The sequence below is a fragment of the Camponotus vicinus genome, unplaced genomic scaffold (genome assembly GCF_025532165.1).
Source record: "Camponotus vicinus isolate PSW18456_S1 unplaced genomic scaffold, iyCamVici1.0 SCAF_1, whole genome shotgun sequence".
NCBI classification, from domain to species: domain Eukaryota; kingdom Metazoa; phylum Arthropoda; class Insecta; order Hymenoptera; family Formicidae; genus Camponotus; species Camponotus vicinus.
In genome coordinates this window covers 22,386,262-22,410,725 of record NW_028141945.1, presented here as the reverse complement: position 1 = coordinate 22,410,725, position 24,464 = coordinate 22,386,262, and the positions used below count along the sequence as shown (strand labels likewise).

At 37.3% G+C, this 24,464-nt stretch overlaps 3 protein-coding genes across 5 annotated transcripts in view; all 3 read right to left on the bottom strand.

Moving 5' to 3' along the window:
* Nucleotides 1–5,796, bottom strand: part of LOC145959591 (uncharacterized) — a 37,745-nt gene extending 31,949 nt beyond the window's left edge. Inside the window, exons 1-2 of the mRNA XM_083078581.1 lie at nucleotides 5,643–5,796; nucleotides 4,995–5,249 (exon numbers count right to left, since the gene is read on the bottom strand). Of these exons, the coding sequence (XP_082934707.1) occupies nucleotides 4,995–5,040 (46 nt within the window). The 5' untranslated portion in view covers nucleotides 5,041–5,249; nucleotides 5,643–5,796. The remainder of the gene's footprint in view (nucleotides 1–4,994; nucleotides 5,250–5,642) is intronic.
* A 4,514-nt stretch (nucleotides 5,797–10,310) lies between these two features.
* Ubi-p63e (Polyubiquitin-63E) lies at nucleotides 10,311–14,172 on the bottom strand. The gene is made up of 2 exons (XM_083078571.1): nucleotides 14,028–14,172; nucleotides 10,311–13,414 (listed from the first exon to the last, which is right to left on the bottom strand). Exon 2 carries the CDS (start codon nucleotides 13,406–13,408, stop codon nucleotides 10,664–10,666), a length of 2,745 nt encoding a protein of 914 aa, XP_082934697.1. The 5' UTR covers nucleotides 13,409–13,414; nucleotides 14,028–14,172; the 3' UTR covers nucleotides 10,311–10,663.
* Nucleotides 14,173–15,433: 1,261 nt separating this feature from the next.
* Nucleotides 15,434–24,072, bottom strand: Zn72d (Zinc-finger protein 72D). 3 transcript variants are annotated; one of them, XM_083078562.1, is made up of 11 exons: nucleotides 23,931–24,072; nucleotides 23,447–23,610; nucleotides 22,447–22,788; nucleotides 21,472–22,038; nucleotides 20,652–21,365; nucleotides 20,264–20,555; nucleotides 19,998–20,185; nucleotides 18,744–18,892; nucleotides 17,293–17,388; nucleotides 17,077–17,197; nucleotides 15,434–16,798 (listed from the first exon to the last, which is right to left on the bottom strand). In XM_083078562.1, the coding sequence occupies exons 1-11, from the start codon at nucleotides 23,978–23,980 to the stop codon at nucleotides 16,515–16,517; spliced, it is 2,967 nt and encodes a 988-aa protein (XP_082934688.1). In that variant the 5' UTR covers nucleotides 23,981–24,072; the 3' UTR covers nucleotides 15,434–16,514. The 3 variants fall into 3 exon arrangements, with proteins under 3 accessions (XP_082934688.1, XP_082934689.1, XP_082934690.1); XM_083078563.1 differs by having other exon boundaries at nucleotides 20,264–20,516; XM_083078564.1 differs by having other exon boundaries at nucleotides 21,472–21,927.
* Between the last annotated feature and the right edge of the window lie 392 nt (nucleotides 24,073–24,464).

Genomic DNA, 24,464 nt, shown 5'->3' with positions numbered 1-24,464 from the left:
TATGTAAAGATTATTTCTCTCAAATTATTTCCCTCAAATTACATCCGTCATTCTGAAACGCGACAAACGCGACGTTGATGGGAGATTGCGTCCCGATGCAAGGAGAAGGGAAACAAACCGATCGTCACGTTGATTGCACAGGCGATCGAGGGGAACTCGAGTAGATACGTACACCTGATAATTTTCCAGCAGAAACTAAGTCGCCGTTATTAGTTATAGGACCCCCTCGAGATACAAACGCGCAAAATGGTGGTCGATCACGGCAGGAGGAAGCCGGTTTGACTCTCGTTACACCGCGAGAGACGGTAAATGAAAAATAAGCGCCGCTTGTAGACTCGCGACTCCCGTGAAAGCCGGATCACAGTTCTGACGTTTGATTAATAATCGTCCAGGGTGATCGGTGCTTTGCGTCGAGAGGTATCCGCCTGTAATTGTGACTTTGCGTCAACGTAATTACGCGATGATAATGTGATGCACGCGAATATGATGGTCGTGTTATCGATATACAGGATGGTAACGATAGCTTTCGACAGTTTCTGAAAGGACTTGGGAGATGTATCCTCGATGTCCAATTATTGAATAATTTTTTTCTGCATTACTTTTGCAGAATGTTATTGAAAAGTGCGACTGACGTATACGAATATAAAAAATATCGCTTCTGCTGGACGTCAAATCAAACTTTATCTTCAAACAATAAACAAACTATCGTCGACGGGTGACAGTTTCGTTGAAAATGTTTCATCGCGCGCGATGGACCGCGAATTCTCAGAAAAATGTGTGGAATCGCAGCGACGAATTTATACGCGGTAAATTCAATCGATATCGTCGATGCGGAAATTAATTAGCATTGTGTTCGGCGTGCCTGTTGTAACCATAAATAACGTAAGGCGTTAGAGCGCCATTATCTTCCGGCGGCGACGACGGGGCTCGCTCCGATATAAATTGGCAAGTTCGCGAACAATAGAACGTAAAGCATTTTCGGTGTTCGGTATTCGTGCGTCGGAATAACACAATGTAAAAGGGCGCTTTGGTCAAAATGAAATGCATCCACCGGGATACCGAAAATGTACCCGCATCTATCCGGGACGCATGCATATGGAAATACATGCACATCGCGATACTCGTACGTGTGCGTACGTGTATATCACCGCATTAGTTTGCGGTCGATTGCCGGACCGATCAGAAATGCAGATTCAATTAGGAAAACGTGCAACAAGCGGGAATTTAAGCGGAACAACGTCGGTCGAAAATATTAAATCCGGGGATTGCGAAAAAAATGTTAATGCCACTGCCATTTCTCTCCGTCTCTCCAAATTTCTATCGCGTGCAAAACGAGAAAAATTTAGCAATCTCGCTGATAAGAATCGCGTCCTCTGATGAAAAATTACAACAATTGTCAACAATTTTTATTTTACTTTTAATCATTCCCAAAATGTATCGTAAAGCGCGAGACTCTTTTTAAGAACCTGATTGTTTAATACATAATTGTTCGTCGCTCCGAGGTTGAATTTAATCGTAGATCGCGAGATCGAATTTCGAAGGGGATACGCACTTACCGAGAGACGAACTGCGGACACGCGTGCAATTACGCGCCAGTTTCAACGCGATTTATCGCCCGTATGTTTCGCTAAAGCAAACAAGGCACATGGTAGGCACCGCCGAGCGTGCGTACCGAGTTACAAAACTTATTAGCATACATAATGGATGCGGGATCGCGTGGGGGGGAAGGGAAAAGGAGGGAGAAAATAAAGAAAAATATATGTCGGAATCGAAAAATTGGTGAAAAATCCCGGATACGCCGGGATCAGCTTCGCGGATGTATATGTTATATGTATGGTATACATGTGCAAATTGTTGCCGCCGTTAGCTCTACGGGACACATCGGTTTTTATCCAGTCGATCGCACCGCAAATATTTCGGCTTGCGTGTGTTCTATTAATTCGTAACTCGATTCCGATGAAAAATAATGGGTTAAACAACGGGTAGCGTAACAAGCGCTACAACTCGCCCGAGTCGCGATCGAGAAAATATAATCATCGATAATCACACGTCAACTTCTCGCGCGCGCGAAATACTCGGTGCTCTCGCTTTCGATGAGAGAAAAAAATCCGACGGCAAAATTGCGAAGCAATTATTATTTGCGAATATCGATGTAACGATTTGGAACACCTGATACGATACGATTCCCTCGATTCGTTCTTGCTTGCATTTTGCCGTGCATTTTTTACGCATTATTGATTTTTGTTAGAAATAAAGACGGTTGAATAAAGAGAGATATATATTTTTTTTAAGATTTATTTAAAGATTGATTTTATTGTAACGTATCGAATTATTAAGTGAGATTTTTTGTTATACTTTTCACGTTAATAGCGATGACGCTCTTCCATTTCCTGCAGCGCGTATCATAAAAGATAAACTTCCTCGTTGAATCTCGCATGATCGCAAATAAAAGAGAGCGTTTAAGAAAACTACTCGTCGAGTGGAATCACAAAGAAGAGTGTTTGCGCGAGTCTTTTCCGCCGTATTATTTCATCGATCTTTAAGGAGAAAGCACGACGATAGATTGCTTTGAACTTGCGAATTCGTATATTTGAAACCGGACAGAGGAGAGAAATTGCTATGACAGTAGGGGAACAACGAAGCGGAATTTGGGAAATGGAGTCTGCCCGTAACAGAGCGAATTGAAGGAATCAATGTACCGTGAGAAAGCGAATTCAGTTGAAACCGGACAGAAACGCCGATGCTGATTTCGAGGCGAAAGGGCTGCGGGACTGAGGGAAAATGAAGATTCTCACGATCGACGAGAATTTATCGCGTAACGCATCTTTTCACTCTCGACTGCCTGTCTATTATCAGCTTCGAATTATTGAAAAAGTGATGGAAAAATTCGCGAAAAAAAAGAAGCGCTCCAGTTTTCAAAGTTGGAGCCGGGACGTTGATGGCGCGTCGTAATTTAAGGAAGAAAGGAACAGCGGAATAATCGGAATAATAGAACCGTAATAATAAGTAACGCGGAGAAACGATAATATATATGATAATGATGGGTTCTTTGACGAATTAAGGGCTAATCTCTTTCTCAAATAAATTGCAATTTTGTTTTCGCTTCGAAAAATAAACCGAAACGAAGAATCGAGTCGCGCGCTCTCTTTTTCTTATTATTTGTCCAAATGGATGGACGCGCTTTATCTCGCGATTCCGAAATAACAAAATCCTATTTTCTCGCGCGGAATATTTCCCGAAAAAAGCTGCGACGCGGAGAAAATTTCATAAATCCACCGCGTCCCAATTCCGTATCATTCGCGGTTGAGGTTTGCGTCAAGTTTATCCCACGATCTCCGCACCGACGCATTTTCGACCCTCGTCCGCTAATAGCGACAAGTTACTTCTGACCCGTCAGCGGGAGGGACCCTTGTACGACGCCTCTCTATATTTAGCCCGGGTCGAAACCATTAGAACGGCGAGAAAATACAAAAGAAAGCGAGCGAACGCGCAACACGAGAGGAGGAAAGCGAGAAAAGGCCTTCGTCTCGAAGCAACGATATCTCTTTCGATGTCGAAAGAAATCGGATTATGTCCTCCAAAGGCGTCAGATTCCTCGGCTTCTGGCTCGCAGCTGGGTTTCGCGCAAAAATGGCCGTAAAAAACTGTCGGACCGTCGTTATATCCTTTCACGCGTCGATACTCTCACGATAATACGCGGATGAAAAATCTGTAAATTTCTCGATCAAAAAAACTTGCAACGGCTTCGAAGCTTTACAAAAATATGCAAAGATGTAAAGATTTTCCGAAATTAAAGCGTGTGAATCGATGACAGAATCTTACTCTACATTTGACGTGACGCAGAATTTAATTTATCAAAATCTAAATTCGTCAAGTAATCAAAAAAACAGAGCACTTGAAATTCTGTTGTAAAATTGACCGAGAAATTCATAAATGGAAAAGCTGGTATTGTAAGACACCCTATATAATGCTCGTATGATTATATTTGTAATTTGTTATCGAGATATTAGAGTTGGCGGTATAATAATTCGTATTCTGTTACAGTTAGACAGTATACGATAAAAAAAACGAATTTCAAATTTATAAACACGAACTGAATACAGAGCAAGAACATATCTGACAACTCATCCAATATTTTTATTTATATTTCCAGAGTTTAATTTTTACACGACTTTTGCCAGCAAAAGGTGTTTCGATGAAATACGTACATTCGCTGAGAGAGAGAGAGAGAGAGAGAGAGAGAGAGAGAGAAAGAGAGAAGAACTCTTTGCATATACCAAACTACTTGAATTGCTTTTTTTAGTCTCGAATATTTTAAATTTATACATGATTTTCAAAATATTTTGTGTGAGTAATTTCAGCAAACATTTTCATCGATCAAAAAAAAAAACACGAACAATGTGTTGAAATACAAATTATATTATATTTTTATCAAAACTTTCAACATTTTTATCCTCGAAATCTTTCAAGATCTTTTTATTCATTTATTTCTTTAATTATTTGTTTCGTCTATCTCTTTATTTTGGCAATTCGTCTGATGAGCGTTTAATTGGAAATTGTATTTTCTATTTTAAACAACAATCAAATAAGCGTCAGCTGTGAAAATTTAATTTCGCGAGCAAAATAATGTCTTTAATATTCGAATGTCACTTAATATTTAGTGAAAAAAATTCGGTTACACAGAAACTAATTCTTATCAAATATAGGATTAATGTGTTTGTCGCTTTTATCGATTATTTATTTTATACTATTAAAATCTTTGCGCATCTAATCCAACGTTTTTTTTCAAGCTAATAGGATTAAAATTATAAGATTAAAATTCAGATAAAAGAAATATTGCAGATTGTCGCTAATCAATCATCTTGACAAGACATATAGCATGTAATTATAAAATGTAATAATTTTCTGTGGATTTTGTAATTAATAGAAATATATATCTCTTTCTCCCTCTCTCTCTCTCTCTCTCTTTCTATCAATCTATCTTACAAACTCACCCGGCATCATCGAGAGGAGTACCAAACAAACCGTCAAGCCGTTCATCTTCGCTGATGGATCTGTGTCTCGCGCACCACTACTTCGTTTCGATTTCGTATCGACGAGCCTTCAACCTTCCCGTCGTGTCGTCCGCTTTATCAATACGAGTTAACTCAAGAAGAAACCAAGTCAAATCCCGTCGATCTTTTTCTGTCCTTTAGATCATTATTTGCCTCGCTTGTTTATCAGTTTCAAAACAGATGATACAAACAATGCTATAAGAAGTGATCGAGCAGAGATATGACAACCTTTTCATATATTTTTTCCAATAATTATTTGAAGACGCAATATTCAAAATAAAGAAATAAATACATAACGAATAAATTTTCATAGAAATTTTAACGTCTCGAATTTTGTTTCTAAAATTATAAGGGTGAAATATATACGGAGCTGCATTTTCATCTCGACATATTTTGTCCAAATCTATTTTCAAAGTAGAATATATTTGAAAGATTGATTCTATGATTCTCTGTGAAGCTATTTTAACTGAATAAAATTTAGATTATTTTCCTCGCAGAATCATAAAGAAATATAGGACAAAACGGAGCTCAATTGCTCGCTTGCGAGGTCCGCTTTTCGAAAACTACACAGAAAAATGTGATTTATACTTTGACTTGGCGTCTGGAAAGCTTATCTCGCGGTATCGTCGCAAGGAAGCACAACGCGAAACGAACGATGTCAAGTATCACGCGGATGCTGCAACTGACGCGATCACACGCCACGCACACGGGACCACTTCGAGGATCGAGTTGGACTGAATACAAGTCCCGTGTGTTTTCACGGTGCTCCCTGCGACTTCTCTCTCAGCCCTACCTAAGGTACACACGACTCGCTGCTACGTGTGATACGCAGCGTGCGAGTTGCCAGCCTCTCGTGTGAATAACATTTTTTGCAACCATTAACCATGCGCATACACACACATACCTGAAACGTCCGTATAAACACTGCCAATGTGTATCGCGTATGTGTACCGGAAGCGGGATCGTCAAAGGAAGATTGAGCCAATCGTCGTGGAAAGAACATTGCGGTAAAATTCTTATTTGCCTGCAAGCACAACATTTCGAAAGCGATTAATGCAATTGTAAAAAAAAATATTGCTATTATTCCGCTCGATTATAATATAAAGTAGAGCCTTTTTTAAAATATAAAATGATATACGAAATAATGAAATGAAAAATAATTCTTTTGCAATTATGAGCTTTGCAATTTTTCGGAAGCGAATAATAATTGTACACTTCGTTGTTTTTGAAAGGTACGATAAAAGTGAGAGAGAAATACGTTATCAAAATTACGTGTTTTTCTGTCTTTTACCTGGCTATCGAATTCCGCGATGTACGGCCGGAAAAAATACGTTCGTGTTTCGCTGGCGCGTGAAAATTTTAGTCTTTTCGCCTGTGCGTGCACACCGCAGCCATTGAAGCGCAAATAATTGTGGAACACGCAGCAACGGTACAGTTATACGACGATCGTTTTTATTTCGCGAAAATAAGATGAAATCTGTATCGATAAAACGCCGGGATAAATTTTCGGATATTTCGCGACTCGCTCCATTCTCATTTTTCATTAAAAAAAATATCTCTTTTTAGTTTATAATTACATCTTTTTACACATGAGAAAATTATATCGCAAAATATTCACATGATTATATTCATTTTTATTTTTCAGTATGAAAATCAGTGTGAAATAATGCAATTTGCCCCATTAATCAGCCTCGGAAACTATGCGGTTGAATTGATACGCGTCAAAGGATATTATCGAGAATATATCATCTTTAAGTCAACGTTTCAATACAAACCGATTTATTTATCTCAGTTGTTTTTTAACTTTCTCTAAGATATAATTTTTTCACGTTATTGCATAAGTTGTGTAATGATTCTTTATAAAGATTAAAATCGAGCCGTAGCAAATTAATTTATCGCACCTTACTTTAAATCATAGTCTGTTATTTGTAATGTGAAGACGAGAGAAAAATTATAATAAAATAAAGATCTTCAGAATTATAATAATTGTAGTGTTTATTTATACCATCTGAAAATTGAGCTCCCTAATCTCAGTGACATTCTTCGTAGCATAATTTTAGAGAATTTAAATTTTCGCAATTCGAATATAAACGATTTTAAAAAATGTAAAAAATTCTGAAATTTTAATTTGCACAATCATCTCTATGTTAATTACATTCTAATCATTTTGTTAATATTTTAAAATTAACAGAATAAAATTAGAATTATATAGTTATGTATATTCATATATATAAAATTGATTATAATTTTATAGTTAATTATATAGTTATAAATTAATTATAAGGTAAATTTCAAACATATAATTGTTTACAATTTTAATATAAATATAACTATATTAGAATCATAAGTGTTTGTGAATTATATAGGTGTCGATCGATAACTACTGACGTCGGTACATGAGAACTGCTAACATTTAAATTCTGAAATATATTAGTAAAATATTAAAGGAATATAATAAGCAAAGAGGTGGCACGAACGAAATTTAAATCTATAGGCCGTCAACTATCAATGCTAGTAATTTAAGCAACGTCGGTAACATGCGTACTGCTAACATTTAAATTCCAAAATATTAGGAAAGTATCAGGAGAATATAATGAGCAAAGAGGTAGTACGAACAAAAAAATTCAAAGTTGCAATTCGCAATACCGACGTCGAGTTACCGACAATCGACAACAATTTACCGGCGTCGGTCTATTACCAACTGTCGATAAATTACCGATGTGATACCGTGAAATGGAAACTTTGAATTTTTCTTCGTGCCACTTCTTTGCTCATTATATGTTCCTAATACTTTCCTAATATTTTAGAATTTAAATGTTAGCAGTTTGTATTATCTGTTACCATAGACATATTAACATAGGCTGCTTATGAGGAGGCATTAAAGCCCAAAGGAGGCATTAAAGCCCAAAGTGGGGTGTCCTCCTGAGAGAAAAGGATAGCATGAATTTACTTGTGTGTCTGTCTTTCTCTAATGAACGTACCAACGCACTAGTATGCGTGACTTTAATAATTTGAAATTGCATCATGCATATGTCAAAGATAGACAGACACACCACTCACACCCTTCATCAACTTATGAGCAAGTCTATGTTAATATGTTTATGTTGTGTACAGACATGTTGATAGATATTATCGACATCGGTTAATTATTCATATCGATTAATTATCAATATCTAATTTTCGAGCTGCAAATATTTAAATTGTGAAATATCAATAAAATATCAAAAGATTATAATCAGAGTTAGTAGCACGTAAAAATTGCAAAAGCATAATTACAAGGATTTTTATATATAAAATTTTGTTTAAATCTAAAACTTTAAATCGCAAACACAATAAAAATTATAAATTAATTACTTATTATTATTATAACTCGTGCTTTCTTTTTTAAGTGTTCTATCTATCTCTATTTAGCTATGCCTTCTAAAAATTATTTCTTCCACATTGTTTTCTTTCTTTCTCTATTTCAAGATTGTGAATGTACACATATATTTTATATCTTAAATATAAATTAGAAACAAAAAATACTGCATAGAATAAAGTATATAAAAGTAATTATTTTAGTGTTAATCTATTAATAATATATTTGCTATACATGCTACACAAGTTTTAAAGAATCATAAAAATTATTTATATATATATGTTTATTCTTATTCATATTCTTATTTATTATAAATTTCCTCTGATTAAAATATTCAAAGAATACAAGCAAAATTTACACAATATATATTTTGTGATTATTGAGAAAATACATATTCATTAAAAAGATTATCACATATAAATGCACTCTTTTAGAGATCGCAAAATATACAATTTATATAATTCTATTCTTTTAAAGTAAATAATTATAAGATACAAAGTTAGTTGTGAAAAGAATACTGAATTAATACTTCCAAAAAAATTAATTCTTTATTCATTAAAACTTTTACAAAATTTTCATATCTAAGTAAATAAATCTGAATAAACATATATATTATATTTTATACAAATGATATATAAAAATTAAATTTTAATGAAATTTTGGGCATTATAAATCCAAGTAGCAGAATAACGTCAAATTATATCTTAATAACGTTTTAATGACGTCATTAAGACATCTTTAGACGTCATCTTCCTACCTGGGAAATAATGTCCAAAATAATTAATATTTAAAAAAGATATTACGCGTACAATATTTTACATGTAATATGTTAAATATATCTTATATTATATTAAATAATGATCTAAAGTAGAGCACTATCACGGAAATAAACAATGAATAATTAATTTTAAGAAAGAGAAACGCACAAATTAAATAAATTATGAATTATTGCTTACCTTATATTTCACAATTATACTTCGCCATTATCCGATGCCTCCTCGAGCCCGCTTCTCTTGTTCCTTCTGCTGCTTTTTCATGGCACTCACTCGCGAAAACATAATTAATTACTCGTGAAAATATAATTAAATACTCGCAAAAACGTAATTTTAATACAATTGCGCGCCTAACATTACCTAAGTTAATCATTTAAATATGATAGTTTTATCCGCACTTCAAACTTCACACGATATTTTCAACTTCAAGTTAATCGCTACGCGTATTTTATCGTATTGTAACGTTTGGCGTTTCTCGATAGTCCTCGCAATTATATTTTATTATATTTTAACAAATAATACGTATCACGTACGGAGCATCTTATGTCACAACTCGCCGGCTCGAGTGTGTTGTGTGACTGACCGTGACAAAAGGTCACTACGTCATTACTACAATAGAGTACGTCACAAAAATTTACCGCGTTACGATTAATTCTTTATCGCTATGAAATATTCTCCGTGAGTTTCAAATTAATTATTAATAAACGATTAATCCATCTTACAGCTATTTACCGCTTTAATCATTCGATTAATGTATTACTGTATATTTCTTAATTCGAAAGATCGATAAATTATGTCGAAATATTTAAAGCGCGATATAGAATATATTTCAATCTAAGCATTCTCTGTGAATAAACGATTATCGATATAAAATGATAATTTACAATTCCTATTTCGATTTTTACTTGAAAATTGAAATGTCCGATTTATATTTAAAATATAAATTAGAAACAAAAATTGCATAGAGTAAGGTACATAAAAGTAATCATTTTAGAGTGTTAATCTATTAATAATATTTGCTATATATGTTACACAAGTTTTAAATCATCAGAAAAATTGTTCATATTTATTTTTATTCATATTCTCTTATTTATTGTAATTTCCTGATTAAAAATATTCAAAGAATACAAGCAAAATTTCCACAATATATATTCTGCGATTATTGAAAATACATATTCATTAAATTACCACATATACCTAAACGCACTCTCTTAAAGATCACAAAATATATAATTTACATAATTCTATGTTTTTAAAGTAAATAATCATAAGATACGAAATTAATTATAAAAATAGAGAATTAATAGTTCCAAAAAATTAATTCTTTATTGATTAAAACTTTTACAAAATTTTCATATCTGAATAAATAAAATTAAAAATTTATTATTATAGAACTTTATTTTATAACAGAATTATATAAATAAAATTAAAGTATTGAGCGCAAGGTACTTAGCAGAAATAAAATCACAATTAGGGAATTAGACATTCCCGCCTCTAAGTCGAAGTACAAGATGTAATGTGGATTCTTTCTGAATATTATAATCTGACAATGTGCGTCCGTCCTCGAGCTGCTTGCCCGCGAAAATCAGTCGTTGCTGATCAGGAGGAATGCCCTCTTTGTCTTGAATCTTCGCCTTGACATTCTCGATTGTATCCGAAGCTTCTACCTCCAAAGTAATAGTTTTGCCTGTCAAAGTTTTAACGAAAATCTGCATACCGCCGCGAAGCCTGAGGACTAAATGCAAAGTAGATTCTTTCTGAATGTTGTAATCAGAGAGTGTACGACCATCTTCAAGCTGTTTTCCAGCGAAGATCAATCTCTGCTGATCCGGAGGGATGCCTTCCTTGTCCTGAATTTTTGCTTTAACATTTTCTATCGTGTCTGATGCCTCAACTTCTAATGTGATAGTTTTACCAGTAAGAGTCTTGACAAAAATTTGCATACCTCCACGAAGTCGTAAAACTAAATGCAGAGTAGATTCCTTTTGAATATTGTAATCTGATAAGGTACGTCCGTCTTCGAGTTGTTTTCCAGCAAAGATCAATCTCTGCTGATCCGGTGGGATGCCTTCTTTGTCCTGAATTTTGGCTTTAACATTTTCTATCGTGTCTGATGCTTCCACTTCCAATGTGATGGTTTTACCGGTGAGAGTCTTGACAAAAATTTGCATACCACCACGTAGTCGAAGAACCAAATGTAGAGTTGATTCCTTTTGGATGTTATAATCAGAGAGTGTACGACCATCTTCAAGCTGTTTTCCAGCAAAGATCAATCTCTGCTGATCCGGAGGGATGCCTTCCTTATCCTGAATTTTGGCTTTGACATTTTCTATCGTGTCTGATGCCTCAACTTCTAATGTGATTGTTTTACCGGTAAGAGTCTTGACGAAAATCTGCATACCTCCGCGAAGTCGTAAAACTAAATGCAGAGTGGATTCCTTTTGAATATTGTAATCTGATAAGGTGCGTCCGTCTTCGAGTTGTTTTCCAGCAAAGATCAATCTCTGCTGATCCGGTGGGATGCCTTCTTTGTCCTGAATTTTGGCTTTAACATTTTCTATCGTGTCTGATGCTTCCACTTCCAATGTGATGGTTTTACCAGTGAGAGTCTTGACAAAAATTTGCATACCACCACGTAGTCGAAGAACCAAATGTAGAGTTGATTCCTTTTGGATGTTATAATCAGAGAGTGTACGACCATCTTCAAGCTGTTTTCCAGCAAAGATCAATCTCTGCTGATCCGGAGGGATGCCTTCCTTATCCTGAATTTTGGCTTTGACATTTTCTATCGTGTCTGATGCCTCAACTTCCAATGTGATTGTTTTACCGGTAAGAGTCTTGACGAAAATCTGCATACCTCCGCGAAGTCGTAAAACTAAATGCAGAGTGGATTCCTTTTGAATATTGTAATCTGATAAGGTGCGTCCGTCTTCGAGTTGTTTTCCAGCAAAGATCAATCTCTGCTGATCCGGTGGGATGCCTTCTTTGTCCTGAATTTTGGCTTTAACATTTTCTATCGTGTCTGATGCTTCCACTTCCAATGTGATGGTTTTACCGGTGAGAGTCTTGACGAAAATCTGCATACCTCCGCGAAGTCGTAAAACTAAATGCAGAGTGGATTCCTTTTGAATATTGTAATCTGACAAGGTGCGACCGTCTTCGAGTTGTTTTCCAGCAAAGATTAATCTCTGTTGATCTGGAGGAATGCCTTCTTTATCTTGAATTTTGGCTTTAACATTCTCTATCGTATCTGATGCTTCGACTTCCAATGTGATTGTTTTACCGGTGAGAGTCTTGACAAAAATCTGCATACCACCACGTAACCGAAGAACCAAATGTAAAGTTGACTCCTTCTGAATGTTGTAGTCGGAGAGTGTGCGGCCATCTTCGAGCTGTTTTCCAGCAAAGATCAATCTCTGCTGATCCGGAGGGATACCTTCCTTGTCCTGAATTTTAGCTTTGACGTTTTCGATTGTGTCTGATGCTTCCACTTCCAATGTGATGGTTTTACCAGTGAGAGTCTTGACGAAAATCTGCATACCTCCGCGAAGTCGTAAAACTAAATGCAGAGTGGATTCCTTTTGAATATTGTAATCAGAAAGCGTGCGCCCGTCCTCCAGCTGCTTTCCAGCGAAAATCAGTCTCTGTTGATCGGGAGGAATTCCCTCTTTGTCTTGGATTTTGGCTTTAACATTCTCAATCGTATCAGAAGCCTCTACTTCCAAAGTAATAGTCTTTCCTGTCAAGGTTTTGACAAAAATCTGCATACCACCACGTAGACGGAGAACCAAATGCAAAGTAGACTCTTTCTGAATGTTGTAATCAGAAAGCGTGCGACCATCTTCAAGCTGTTTTCCAGCAAAGATTAATCTTTGCTGATCCGGTGGGATACCTTCCTTATCCTGAATCTTTGCTTTGACATTCTCAATCGTATCTGATGCTTCTACTTCCAACGTGATGGTCTTTCCTGTCAAAGTTTTAACAAAGATCTGCATTCCGCCACGCAATCTGAGGACCAGATGAAGAGTGGATTCCTTCTGGATATTATAATCAGACAAGGTACGTCCGTCTTCAAGTTGTTTTCCAGCAAAAATCAAACGCTGCTGGTCAGGTGGAATACCCTCTTTGTCCTGAATCTTTGCCTTCACGTTCTCGATGGTGTCAGAGGCTTCAACTTCGAGAGTTATGGTTTTTCCAGTTAACGTCTTCACAAAAATCTGCATGGTGCTCTGCAATAAAATTTTAAATTATAAAAATTGCTTTTAAAATATTTAATTGGATACATTAATAACCGTAATAAAAAAAAAAAATTGAAACATCTGGACGTGACATAGCTAAAATCAGAAGCCGCCATCTTGACCAAGTTCAGTTTCGCTGCGTAATAAGCGTTGGATGACTCATGCAATTTCGTGACTCAGAGATAATGTTCGTAATAAAAGACGTTTAATCGATTAAAATATTATATCCGTACGCTCTCATTTTCTACATGCCTTTTAAACTGATACAAAAACGAAGAAACTTGTCGATTTATGTTTCGAAATATTAATATATACGCCAATCTTTTTACAATGTATTCCGCTTAGCAACAGACAACGGACTCGACGTAACGATCGATATTACATACGTACTCTTTTTAAGAGCAATAACGAATTTATAAAATCGCGAAATGTTGATCAAGCTCGCTTCTTCGTCAAGATTTTATCGAAATATAACGTATTTATATAATTGATTTAACAAATTGAATAAATTAATAAAATAAATATTTTACTTCTCGCACAAATATTTTAACTGGGATCAGAAATTTAGTAACCGTAATTTCGTGCAAGTGAAAATACTTCATACCTTTTGTGTGAAAGCTTCTGGCTATCGTAGACTCGCAAATAATAAAGAAACTCGATTCAACGTACAACGTTTCTCTCTCAACGACTATTGAGCTGGGAACGACGAGACGCTCGCTTTTATAACGTCACGATGACTCGCTCTAATACGCGCTTGCGTCTCATTGGCCGATAAAATCGACGATGCCGCTGATTGGTCCGTCGTCCGCGTTACGTACGCAATTTCGCGTATTGACTTTATAATAAAGAACATACGTCATATTCCAGAGCATTCTCGATGTTACTCCGCGACAACGATTCGTTCCGTGGCCCCTCTCGCGGGGCAAGGGGGACGTAGAACTGGCCAATCAACTGGCGGCATAGCAGCGGCTGATTGGCCAGTTCTACGCTCCCCTTGCCCCGCGAAGAGGGGACGAATCGTTGTCGCGGAGTGTATCTATATGCATGTATATATCTGCTACATGACATCCGTGATCATCTGTTTTATATTTAGCAGAAACTGAAAAGACATATTTTTTAATTTGATTTTCGAGCTATTGACGCGCGAGAATAATTTCTATATTTTGCACTGAAAAGATAAAATAAAATATGATGCGTCACAAATTCAATACTTTGAATAGAGACAACGGTTTCTTAATCTCTATTATTTAGAGATAGGCTTAAAATAAATAACGTGTATAAGAATCTGTCTCTAAATAATAGAGATTATTTAGAGATAGATTCTTATATACAATGTTATTTATCTTTTATATATAAAGCTTACGCACTTTTACATTATGATAGCCTACGTCATAAGAAGCTTTTGATGAAATTTTTTCCAGAAATACAATGGATATAAAAATATTGGCTTGATACAAAAATATTGGTATACTGTTTCTTTGTCGAGATATTTTCATTCTGAAACTGACGTGTTATTTATGCGTACAAAATCATGAAATTGAATTCATAGAATTGCAAAGTCACGTCATTTGCAAACTGACGCAACACAATCATATGATGAGTCTTTTGATCGTATTTGTAATAAACTTTATTTTTACAGTAAACTCTTTTTGTGTTAAATGTAACAATAAACGTTAATTGTTTTGAATATTACTTTCATAAAAATTAAATCGATATTATACAAAAATTTAATAAAACTAATGATTGGCAGGAAATGTAAAAAACATGTATCTAAAGATACTTTTTAAAAAATTAACGATTGGGCCAGCACTCGTACATTTTTGTGAGAAAAAGAAAACTTGGCCTTTTTCTAATTATTTATAACTTGTAATCCATTAATGATCTACAAACATAACATCAACAAATGGGATATGGCATACATAGTCGAGGGAAAGAGGAAACAATATTGTGGAAATTAGATTAAATTTATAATCTGTTAAATGAGTTCCTTTAGTATCAATAAGCTCGCAATTGTATCGTACATGTATTATTTTATTCAATGATTCGAAAATACAGAACAGAAAATCTCTACACAAGTCGGAAGAATTCACTTAACGGTGGTAATCTTCGAAAGTTGAAACGTTAAACTTTTGACTGTCGCTTTCTGTAAATAAAGTTCAAATTGATCTACAAGAGCGATCTGTTAAAAAACACGTGCACTTGTTCCACAGCGGATATTTGCAAAATATCCGATTTATCGATTTATAAATATCTTTTATTTGCGTAAATCACGCATGTGATAATAGCGTACACCGTAAATGGTTGTCACTTTGTGCAGAAGTGAGAGAAAACGAGAGAGAGAGAAGGTATACAGTATTTTCTACAACGTCTGTACTGGCTACACACACACAACATACACACAAATTCTCAATACAATCTATTCCCTATTCGTAACTTCAAACTCATATATGTTCATCGTCGCGTTCTACGCTTTCGATCGTTTAGATTTCTTCGATCTGCACACCTGTCATGACTGAAATAAACCCGAACAGTTCAGATCGATGAACGCATTTATTAATTTTATAGTTAATATAATATCAATTAATCGTATTGATATATCATACATTAAGATTTCCGCATTTCTGCAATGTGACTGTGATCATACTATAATATTAAAAACAAGAAATCAAGTTTTTTTTTCTTGCAAGTTTCATTAACATCTGTAATGAAATATAAAAAGATTAATCATGTATATCGCGATGCGCTCATCGATCTAAACTGTTTAAATTTATCTCGTAGCAAAAAAGGAACAATTATATCATTACGTACCCATAACGCAAATAATTTTCAATAGACACGCGATAAGACGAAGAACGCCCGCTATTGCAGTTTTATAAGCGCATCATTCTTATAGCCTTATTCGTTCTCGGATTATATACTCGGGAATTATCCTAAGTCGTGACGAATATCCTAATCAATCGAATTGTTCCGATTCGAAGATATTTTTTCCTAAATAAGCAATCGACACGGCGAAAAAAATGTTTTTTTTTCTCTTATACTAGATAAGTTAATAATAATTCGTAAGAGACGAATCTCTCTTTTGGTAGATCTTTTACTTCGAATCTGTTTCCATTTTGATCTCCTCTGCCTTTTTATCTTTTTTCGAGGCTTCGTTGTCCGTGCCTTCTCCGTTGCTGTTGTCGCGTCTTCGTTTTCGGGCGAATCGTCCCTTAAATTTCGGAGGGGGCAGCTGCTCCATGCCTAGGACTTTGTGAATCTGACGGAACGCCACTAATCGTAACGCGTGCTGCGCGGACGCGGTAATATCTTCTCTTTGTTGAGACGTCATATTCCCTATTGCATCAACCGGCTCCTTCTCGCACGGATCGGATAAACCTGCAAACAAAGAAACGTTTCGTCAATCATTAACGACTTTTGTGGATTCGATCAGCATAATTATAATTTTTATTTAATTCAGATTGCCATATCATCTACGCATTATTGTGGAATGTACATGATTGTGATAAAACAGAACGAAATACTCGTACTTGATATCTGCAATCATCCTCCACAATATGTTCAGTCTCGTCATCTTTATCATCATAAAAAATTGGGAAAAATCTCCATGATATTAGAATACAAAATGTATATGTAGAGAGATTCTAAAAAATTACCTGGACTGTTTGGCAGCAATATTCCTCCTGCTACACATTCCAAAAGTCTTCTCAAAGCTTCACCGGGACTAAGAGGGCCACCTGCAGTACTTATCACTTTCTCAGTCAATAATTCCAATGCCTGTATAACATATTGAGAGTCATTATGATTCTTTGAAGATGGAAACATTATTGCAAGGACACAAGAAGAAGAAATAATACATCTTTTATACTCACCCAAGGATTTAACGGACCCCATGTTGGCACACGATTGCAAAGGTCACGCATTATACGGATAACCATAACACAGCTCTGCAGCGAAGTAGCTCTAGCCTGTTGAACAGGATTAATTATTTTAAAAACTATGATTTAACATACGCAATGAAAGCACTTTTGGCTCTTTTGGAGAGATAAGATGGCCTAAACTAATTCTTTAATTTTTGCTTTGTGTGGGCTTTAGCTATCCTCCCAGCCTCGTGCCTAATGCCCCTAATAGTATTAGCCCATATCAATATTACCGGGTGTTTATCACTTTTCCTAAACGTTAATTACCTATCGCAATGATAAAAATATTAGAGCTTATATATATCTTTTCAAAAACTGTACATCTCAGAGTATCTCTAGGATTCAAATCTTAATTTACAAAAACACCCGGTACACTTATGACGCGCTACTGTGTGTTTGTGCTTGTCTGTCTCTTTTAATATTCAAAAGCTGTGCAGATAATGCACAATATTATACATGTAATCACAGAGTACAAAGAGAACGAAATACATAATCTTAGAAAAGCTGTGTACGCTATACATGTCGATTATATTTTCAAATTAAGACAGACCTAGAACAGACGCAGCCTAGGCTACAACGCATTAAGGACGATCCAGAATAATTAATTATATGCTTGAATTATGTAAAGCAATCGTGCGGTCTGCATTATAAAGAAAATAAAGAAAATTACATACATTCTAAAAGACGCAAATAATGAATTGTACTAGAAATTGATATTTCTCGCAAGAAAACAAGTTTCCTATTATTCTGGATATTGCAGAGATTCATAAAGCAAAGCAGATGTAAATGCATCTGGCAGCAAGTGACTGTCGAGATACACATTTACATGTTGCTTACTTGTTGAGATTTCTTGCCTGATAAATATCTGATCGCGTGTTCGATACGTTCGATTATATTTGTTTCAGATAGAGCCAATGTGCGGACAATGCCACTGTTATCCAACTACTTTGAATTATTTATCGCATAATATCTCATGCACTTCAATGCACAAATAGACGTAGTCTACGCGTGCGAAACACAAATGTAAAAAATCTCTAAAACTCTATAAAAGACAGTGGACATAGCCGACTGGCACTGATGTTCGAAAATTCAGCGGATATAAAAACGACAAATATCGAACGTGAGATCAAATAGGCAATTCAGACAGAATCGTAAGTCGGATAATGATAAAAATAAAACCGTCACAAGGCTGGAAGTTTCTAAGACTGCTTTCTTTTTTCTTTTTCGTTTTTTCTCTTGTTTTGATCTTATTTTTTTAAAAAAGAGAGAAAGAGAGAGAACAACTTGTCTCGCGTTTCTCGTCAGGAGAAAATAAAAGAAAATGCATTATATATAGCGCCAAATAAGAATGTGGGCGCTTCGACAATTCGAGATCTTGAACTTGTGAGTTGATGGATTCAAACCTGAAACCACTTGGCATGCCTGAGTGCAGCTAAAGCGTCCAAACACTTAGCCTTGGGTAGTACATCTGGTGGATCTGGTTTGGTCACGGTGGGGGCCGCGGGCGTCGTTTGCAGTTGAGCAGCTTCCTGCTGCTGCTGTCCAGCATTATCTGAGATTCCAACAAAGAAAGCACAACACGCTTAGACAACACTTAGAGTGTTTGATCATGCCCAGAGATTTTTTAGATATTCCCTCTATATATGTATGTATGTATGTATTCATTTAAACTTATAAGCACCTTTAATTTGTGAGCTATTATTAATACTGTGATATAATGCCAACGTGAAAAAAGAAATATAAGCCTGGATCGAATGTAGTACGTTTGCAATACACCGAGTTCGACCCCCGTTTAACGTTCTTTTATCGGATGCGTTTCTCCGCCATTCAAGAACGTCCGACGATCCTTATCAACATCGGTATTGTTCACCTCTATCCGCTTAAAAGGTAGGTAGCACCGATGCCGAAAGAACGATCGGTTAATTCCGAGGTATGGTGGTAATGCACATCGCAGAATGTATGCGTACAGCATTCGATAACAGTCAGAGGGATTTTTCTGTCTTTTTTTATGCATGATCAAAAAGTCCATAGTTTTAAGATTGCCTCAGCGTTGTTTTTTCCTATCGCAAGTGTGTGTCCACGTTCGATGAAATCTCCCGTTAATTATTCCCGTTATTTATATCGTTCGTCGATGATAGTTTGCTCTAGTTTGAATATTCATCAATGAAACAAAGTATGCAAAAAGCCGCTACTACAAACGAAATGTTGTATAATATACGAGAATGGCGACCAGTGTCTAACCACATCAAGTTTACGCTCTCTCTTTTCTATAAAATTTTATCTCAATATCGCTCGAGTGTCGCTTACCCTCTTACAGTAGAAAATGTATTTCACAAGGAGGACTCTGTCGTGGACACACTAAGTAAGACACGCAGCTATATCGAGAAAGAAATTAACTTTATGTTAGAGCCTATGTACACTGGCAACCGTCGAATCATCCTTGGCTGCCTCTGGCCATCGTCCTGGTGCTTAAAAAAAACTTACAGAAAATCTTCCGGGCCATGAAAAGAACAAACTAAATGTGTAAACTGCAGAATGGATCAAGAAAACGGCATGAAAATAAAAAAGGGTGCATAATTCCGTAAAAAACTCCGCTTTGCTTTCGTTATAGTTATCCTTTTCTTGGCCACGATAAAAATACGAAACAATGAAATCACCTGCTGCTGCAGTCGACTTGGGTGTTTCACGCATTAAGGGACTGGTAAGAGTCACGCTAACGGTAACCGTACCACCTGAGACAGTCAAAGCAGCAGATTCTGGATGCTTTCCGACATTATATGTTTCCTCAGGCGCCACATTCTTTAGTTCACCAGGTAGAATTTCAGCGACCTTATTGAGCAACGTCCTATAACATTCAAATAACAATTATAAAATTATAATATATACACACTGTAAAACACATGTATAAAATTATTTTAAATACCTTGTCGGTTTTTCAGCGCATAAAACAACAAGGCAAACATGATTATCCCCAGATAGCAATAGCCCTTTGGCCAAGTTTCCGACACGCATAACGCCACGAAGTATCCTAGAATCTTCCTTTTCCTTTTGAAATGAAAACAGATTCCCGTCGCTGCCATCTTCCTTTTGTGGTGTCACTGCCTTCTTTTTATCAGTCTCATCCTTTTTCAACGCGTCCGCGTTTGCCTGCGGTGTACCGATCACTGCTGGTGTTGCTACAGTAGAATTAGCATTTACAGGAGTATTCTTTTTGCCTGCAAATAACACGCGTCCGCGCATGTAAGCCTTAGTAACCGAAATAATTTCGTAGACTGAATCTGCGAAATAAGAATATTCAAATTATTACTCACCAGCCTCAGCCAAAGCATCCGACACAAATTTTAATGCTTTTTCGGTGTGAGAAACAATTTTCTGAACTGCTAGTAGTTCTTGTTCCTTGGGATAAATGGTCGTATGATGCGCCAATACATGCTTGTCGTCCGATGAATCTGGTCGTCTCTGTGGACCCGGGAACATCATCATAGGCGGTGGTCCTGGGAATGGTCGTGGAATCGGCGGTGCACCTGGACCGCGTCCGTATCGTCGATACCACTCATAATATTCGCATTCTTCCTCGTAACGACGCCTTTCCTCCCAATACATCATCTCTTCGTCCATTATGGGTCCCATAGGTCCCAATTGATTGATCTCTTCCCTGCGACGTAAATACTCGTCGCGCATTTGTTGCCTACGTAACTTCTCCTCGAGCATTTTACGTTGCTTGAGGCTAGGTTTCATGTCGACAACCAAATCGGGATTGACTTTCTTTTTATAGGCGAATCTATGACGGCGGCCCTTCATGTGCATGTCTTTGGCATTAGGATCATTGAAACGGCACTCGCATAATTTACAATTAAAACTTATAATCTTCCCGTCCTCGGATTTGTTTTCTTCGATATACTCTTGACCGACCGGTTGAATGTCTTTTTCATCGACCGTCGCTTCTTCCACGGTTTCTTCAGCGGCTGGCTCTTCTTGCTTTACTTCGACCGTTTGATTTTGATTTACTGTACCCAAATTTCCAGCTGAAACACGTATTACAAAAGCGTAAGTATGCATATAAATGCTTGCAAAAATATACAATTAAATCTTGATAAATTTTTGCAAAAAAAAAATGCAGAATTTACTTACAAGCAACGAAATTGATCTTAGGGGTTGCTGTTATTGTTGGCTTCTTGGTAGTGGTGGCCTTAGCGGCTGCTGCTGGTTTCGGATTCAAAACAGTGGGATCTGCACTCGGGATAGGTTTTCCGAGCTTGGTATGCAGTTTCACCACCTTTTGATGCTTAGCACCCCGAATATGGGCGGCGTAAGCATCATTCCCAGTACAAGTTACATCACAGAGTTCACAACGCAGGCTGTTGCCTGCTCCACGTGCGGGGGGCTGTTGCGGCACCTTTAATGAAGCTTCTTTCTTCTTGTGTTTCTGACCCTCGAGATGCTCACGATAGGTTTGCGGTCCGGCACAGCTGATCTTACAGACATCGCAATAGTGTAGTTGCTGAGGCTTAGGAGGCTGCTTGGGCCGCATTGCTTTCATTCCTCCCCCGCCAGCTCCGAATCCCTTTCGTCCGTAGCCCTGCCAACCTCCAGTCTTCTGGTTAGTGGAATTGCTGTTTGCACTCTGTTGGGCTACATACATAGTCGCAGCGCTATATAGCGCTGCGTCGTAGCCGGAATACGTTGTACTCGCCGTTTCTAAGGGAAATGAAATTGAAACCTCAAACTTTGGAGGGGTCCATCAAATCTTTTGTAATTTTGCGCGCACAAAATTTTTACTGTTATCCATTTCGAGATGCATTAAAATACGAATTGTAAGACTTTCATGATGGAAAACATCGAGAGGATGATGTACTCGAAAATTTACTCCATAATTTAGGAATAGATAGAGAAATTTTTAGACTTCTGCTAAATTCTCGAGTTGTTATCATGCTCAAGAATGGTAGCAGAGTTTTTGTGAATTTTTGTCTTTTTAGCATCTTTTCACGTATCGTGAGAGGATCAATTTCATGTTATTAGTTCCTACGTCACAGTTAGTGATCAAAACAGGACCGGAGATTTTTGGAGATAAAACATACAAGGGAAAAAGATAAACAAACAACTTACTATTTGTCGCAGTCGATGGCGTAGCAGCAGGTGTAGCTGGAGCTGTATATCCCGATGAATAAGTAGCGCTCTGCGTAGGATTTGATTGCTGGTAAGCTGTACTAGATGCTTGATAAGTTTTAGCCTGTCCAGTTGTAGTGGCTTGTCTGGCAGTGCCAGTGTAGGCACTAGTCGTGCTGTAAGCAGGTTTGGCAGCCTGATAATGTGTTTCAGTAGTAGTATAAGTTGCTGCGGCAGCAGCTGGCTGTTGATAATAGGTTTTAGTTGCGTCGTATGTGGCTGCTGGTGCAGCTCGTCCGTAACCGTAATCGTAAGTTTGAGCCACAGTACCAGGATTGGCAGCTGCAAAGAAAAATCACAATTATTATTATATTTGAAAATAATTGCGTTATTCATGATGTACATAAAGATATATATAAGCTATTTATTCAAATATTAGAAAAAAGTTGCAGGTACTTTTTAACACATTTTGTTCAAATATATCCTATCAAATTATATTTCTTAGTTTAATTTTTTATTCTTATTTTCATAAATTATATAGAACTGTTATAAAAATCTAGTATATATACAATAAAAAACACAAGACTTTATTTTATAGTTTATATTATTTTATAAAATTTATTTTAAAATATTTTTTAATTCTTTTGTTTTGTCAAATTTAATCATAGATTCAATATATATTTATTTGAAAGAGATGAAGAAAAAAATTCAAAAATACATATAACATGTGATTTTTCTAAAGACTCGTAAAAACGTTTTGTGTCTCTTTTTTCGATACAAATCTATCTCCTTGAGCCAAACTGGCAACTTCTCTCAACCGAGACACCAATTCAATCTATATACTTGACGAATGCAACAATTATGTATAAAAATATAATCACATGCAATTGATACATATACTTCTAGATTTAACACAAATTTCTCTTGTAAAAACCTCGTGATTGCATTCATCAAGCATGACCCACGAGATTCGTATAAAGATTGAATAATCAAATATTACCTGCGTACGTTGTCCCAGTCGCGGCTGCAGCGGCAGCTGCCTGGTAGGTTTCGTAGCCAGTCGCAGCAGCGGCAGCAGGTCGTTGAGTGTAAGTAGCGGCGGTCGCTGCCGGGGTTACCGCGTATCCCGCTTGCCCGGTCTGATAAGCGGCAGCGCTGGTAGCCCTGTTGAAAATAACAGTAGATAGAGAAGCAAGTAGATTAAGACCCGAAAGACACGCGAGGTCCATCGAGCGTTAACACGTGGAGTGCCATGCGAATTCTAGAATGCTCGACAGGGGCCTTACTCGGCCATGCTCGGAAACGCTCGACGGACGCTATTCTCTCGCGACACGAGAAATGGCCGCCGAGCCGGCTGGGTCGTTGGACGACGTGTCGACGTTCAACGACGTTTTTATCACTATCGCGGTCGCGCTCACGGCCGTAAATCTTGGCTTATCTCGACACTAGCCACTTAACGATAACAAAGACGAGGGATTTCCTACCCATATTGCGTTCCGCCGTGAGTAAAGCCAAAGTAATTGTTCTGAGCCATCCTTCCTCGCAGAGAATCCCGGAAAGAAGGACAATGGAGGAAGTTGTAGGGCGTGCCAGACAGCGACTCGATACTACGGCGACGTAGCCGAGCGCGCCGATTGGCTGTCCCGTCGCGAGCGAGACGCTCCCATTGGTCCTTTCCGCGAGAGCCACGGCGCCTCGCGATCCTACGCGCCGACGGTCGAGCACATGCGCGCGAACACGGCGGTGCGCATGCGCGCGAACACGACGGTGCGCATGCGCGCGAATACAACGACGCGCATGCGCGCGGCGACTGGCGCCGCGCTACCTGCCGCCGCCGCCGCCGATCCGATTATCAATCGCGCGAGATAAATTTGACAGAGAGCGATAACGAGGAAGAATCGCACGTGGGGCGCGCGAGAAAAAGCGACCGCGTCGAGCGGATGCGGATAGTTTATCGAGCCTAACAAAACTTACCGCGCTTATCTCTCGGCGATTCTCCGGGACGCCGGGGGTAGTAG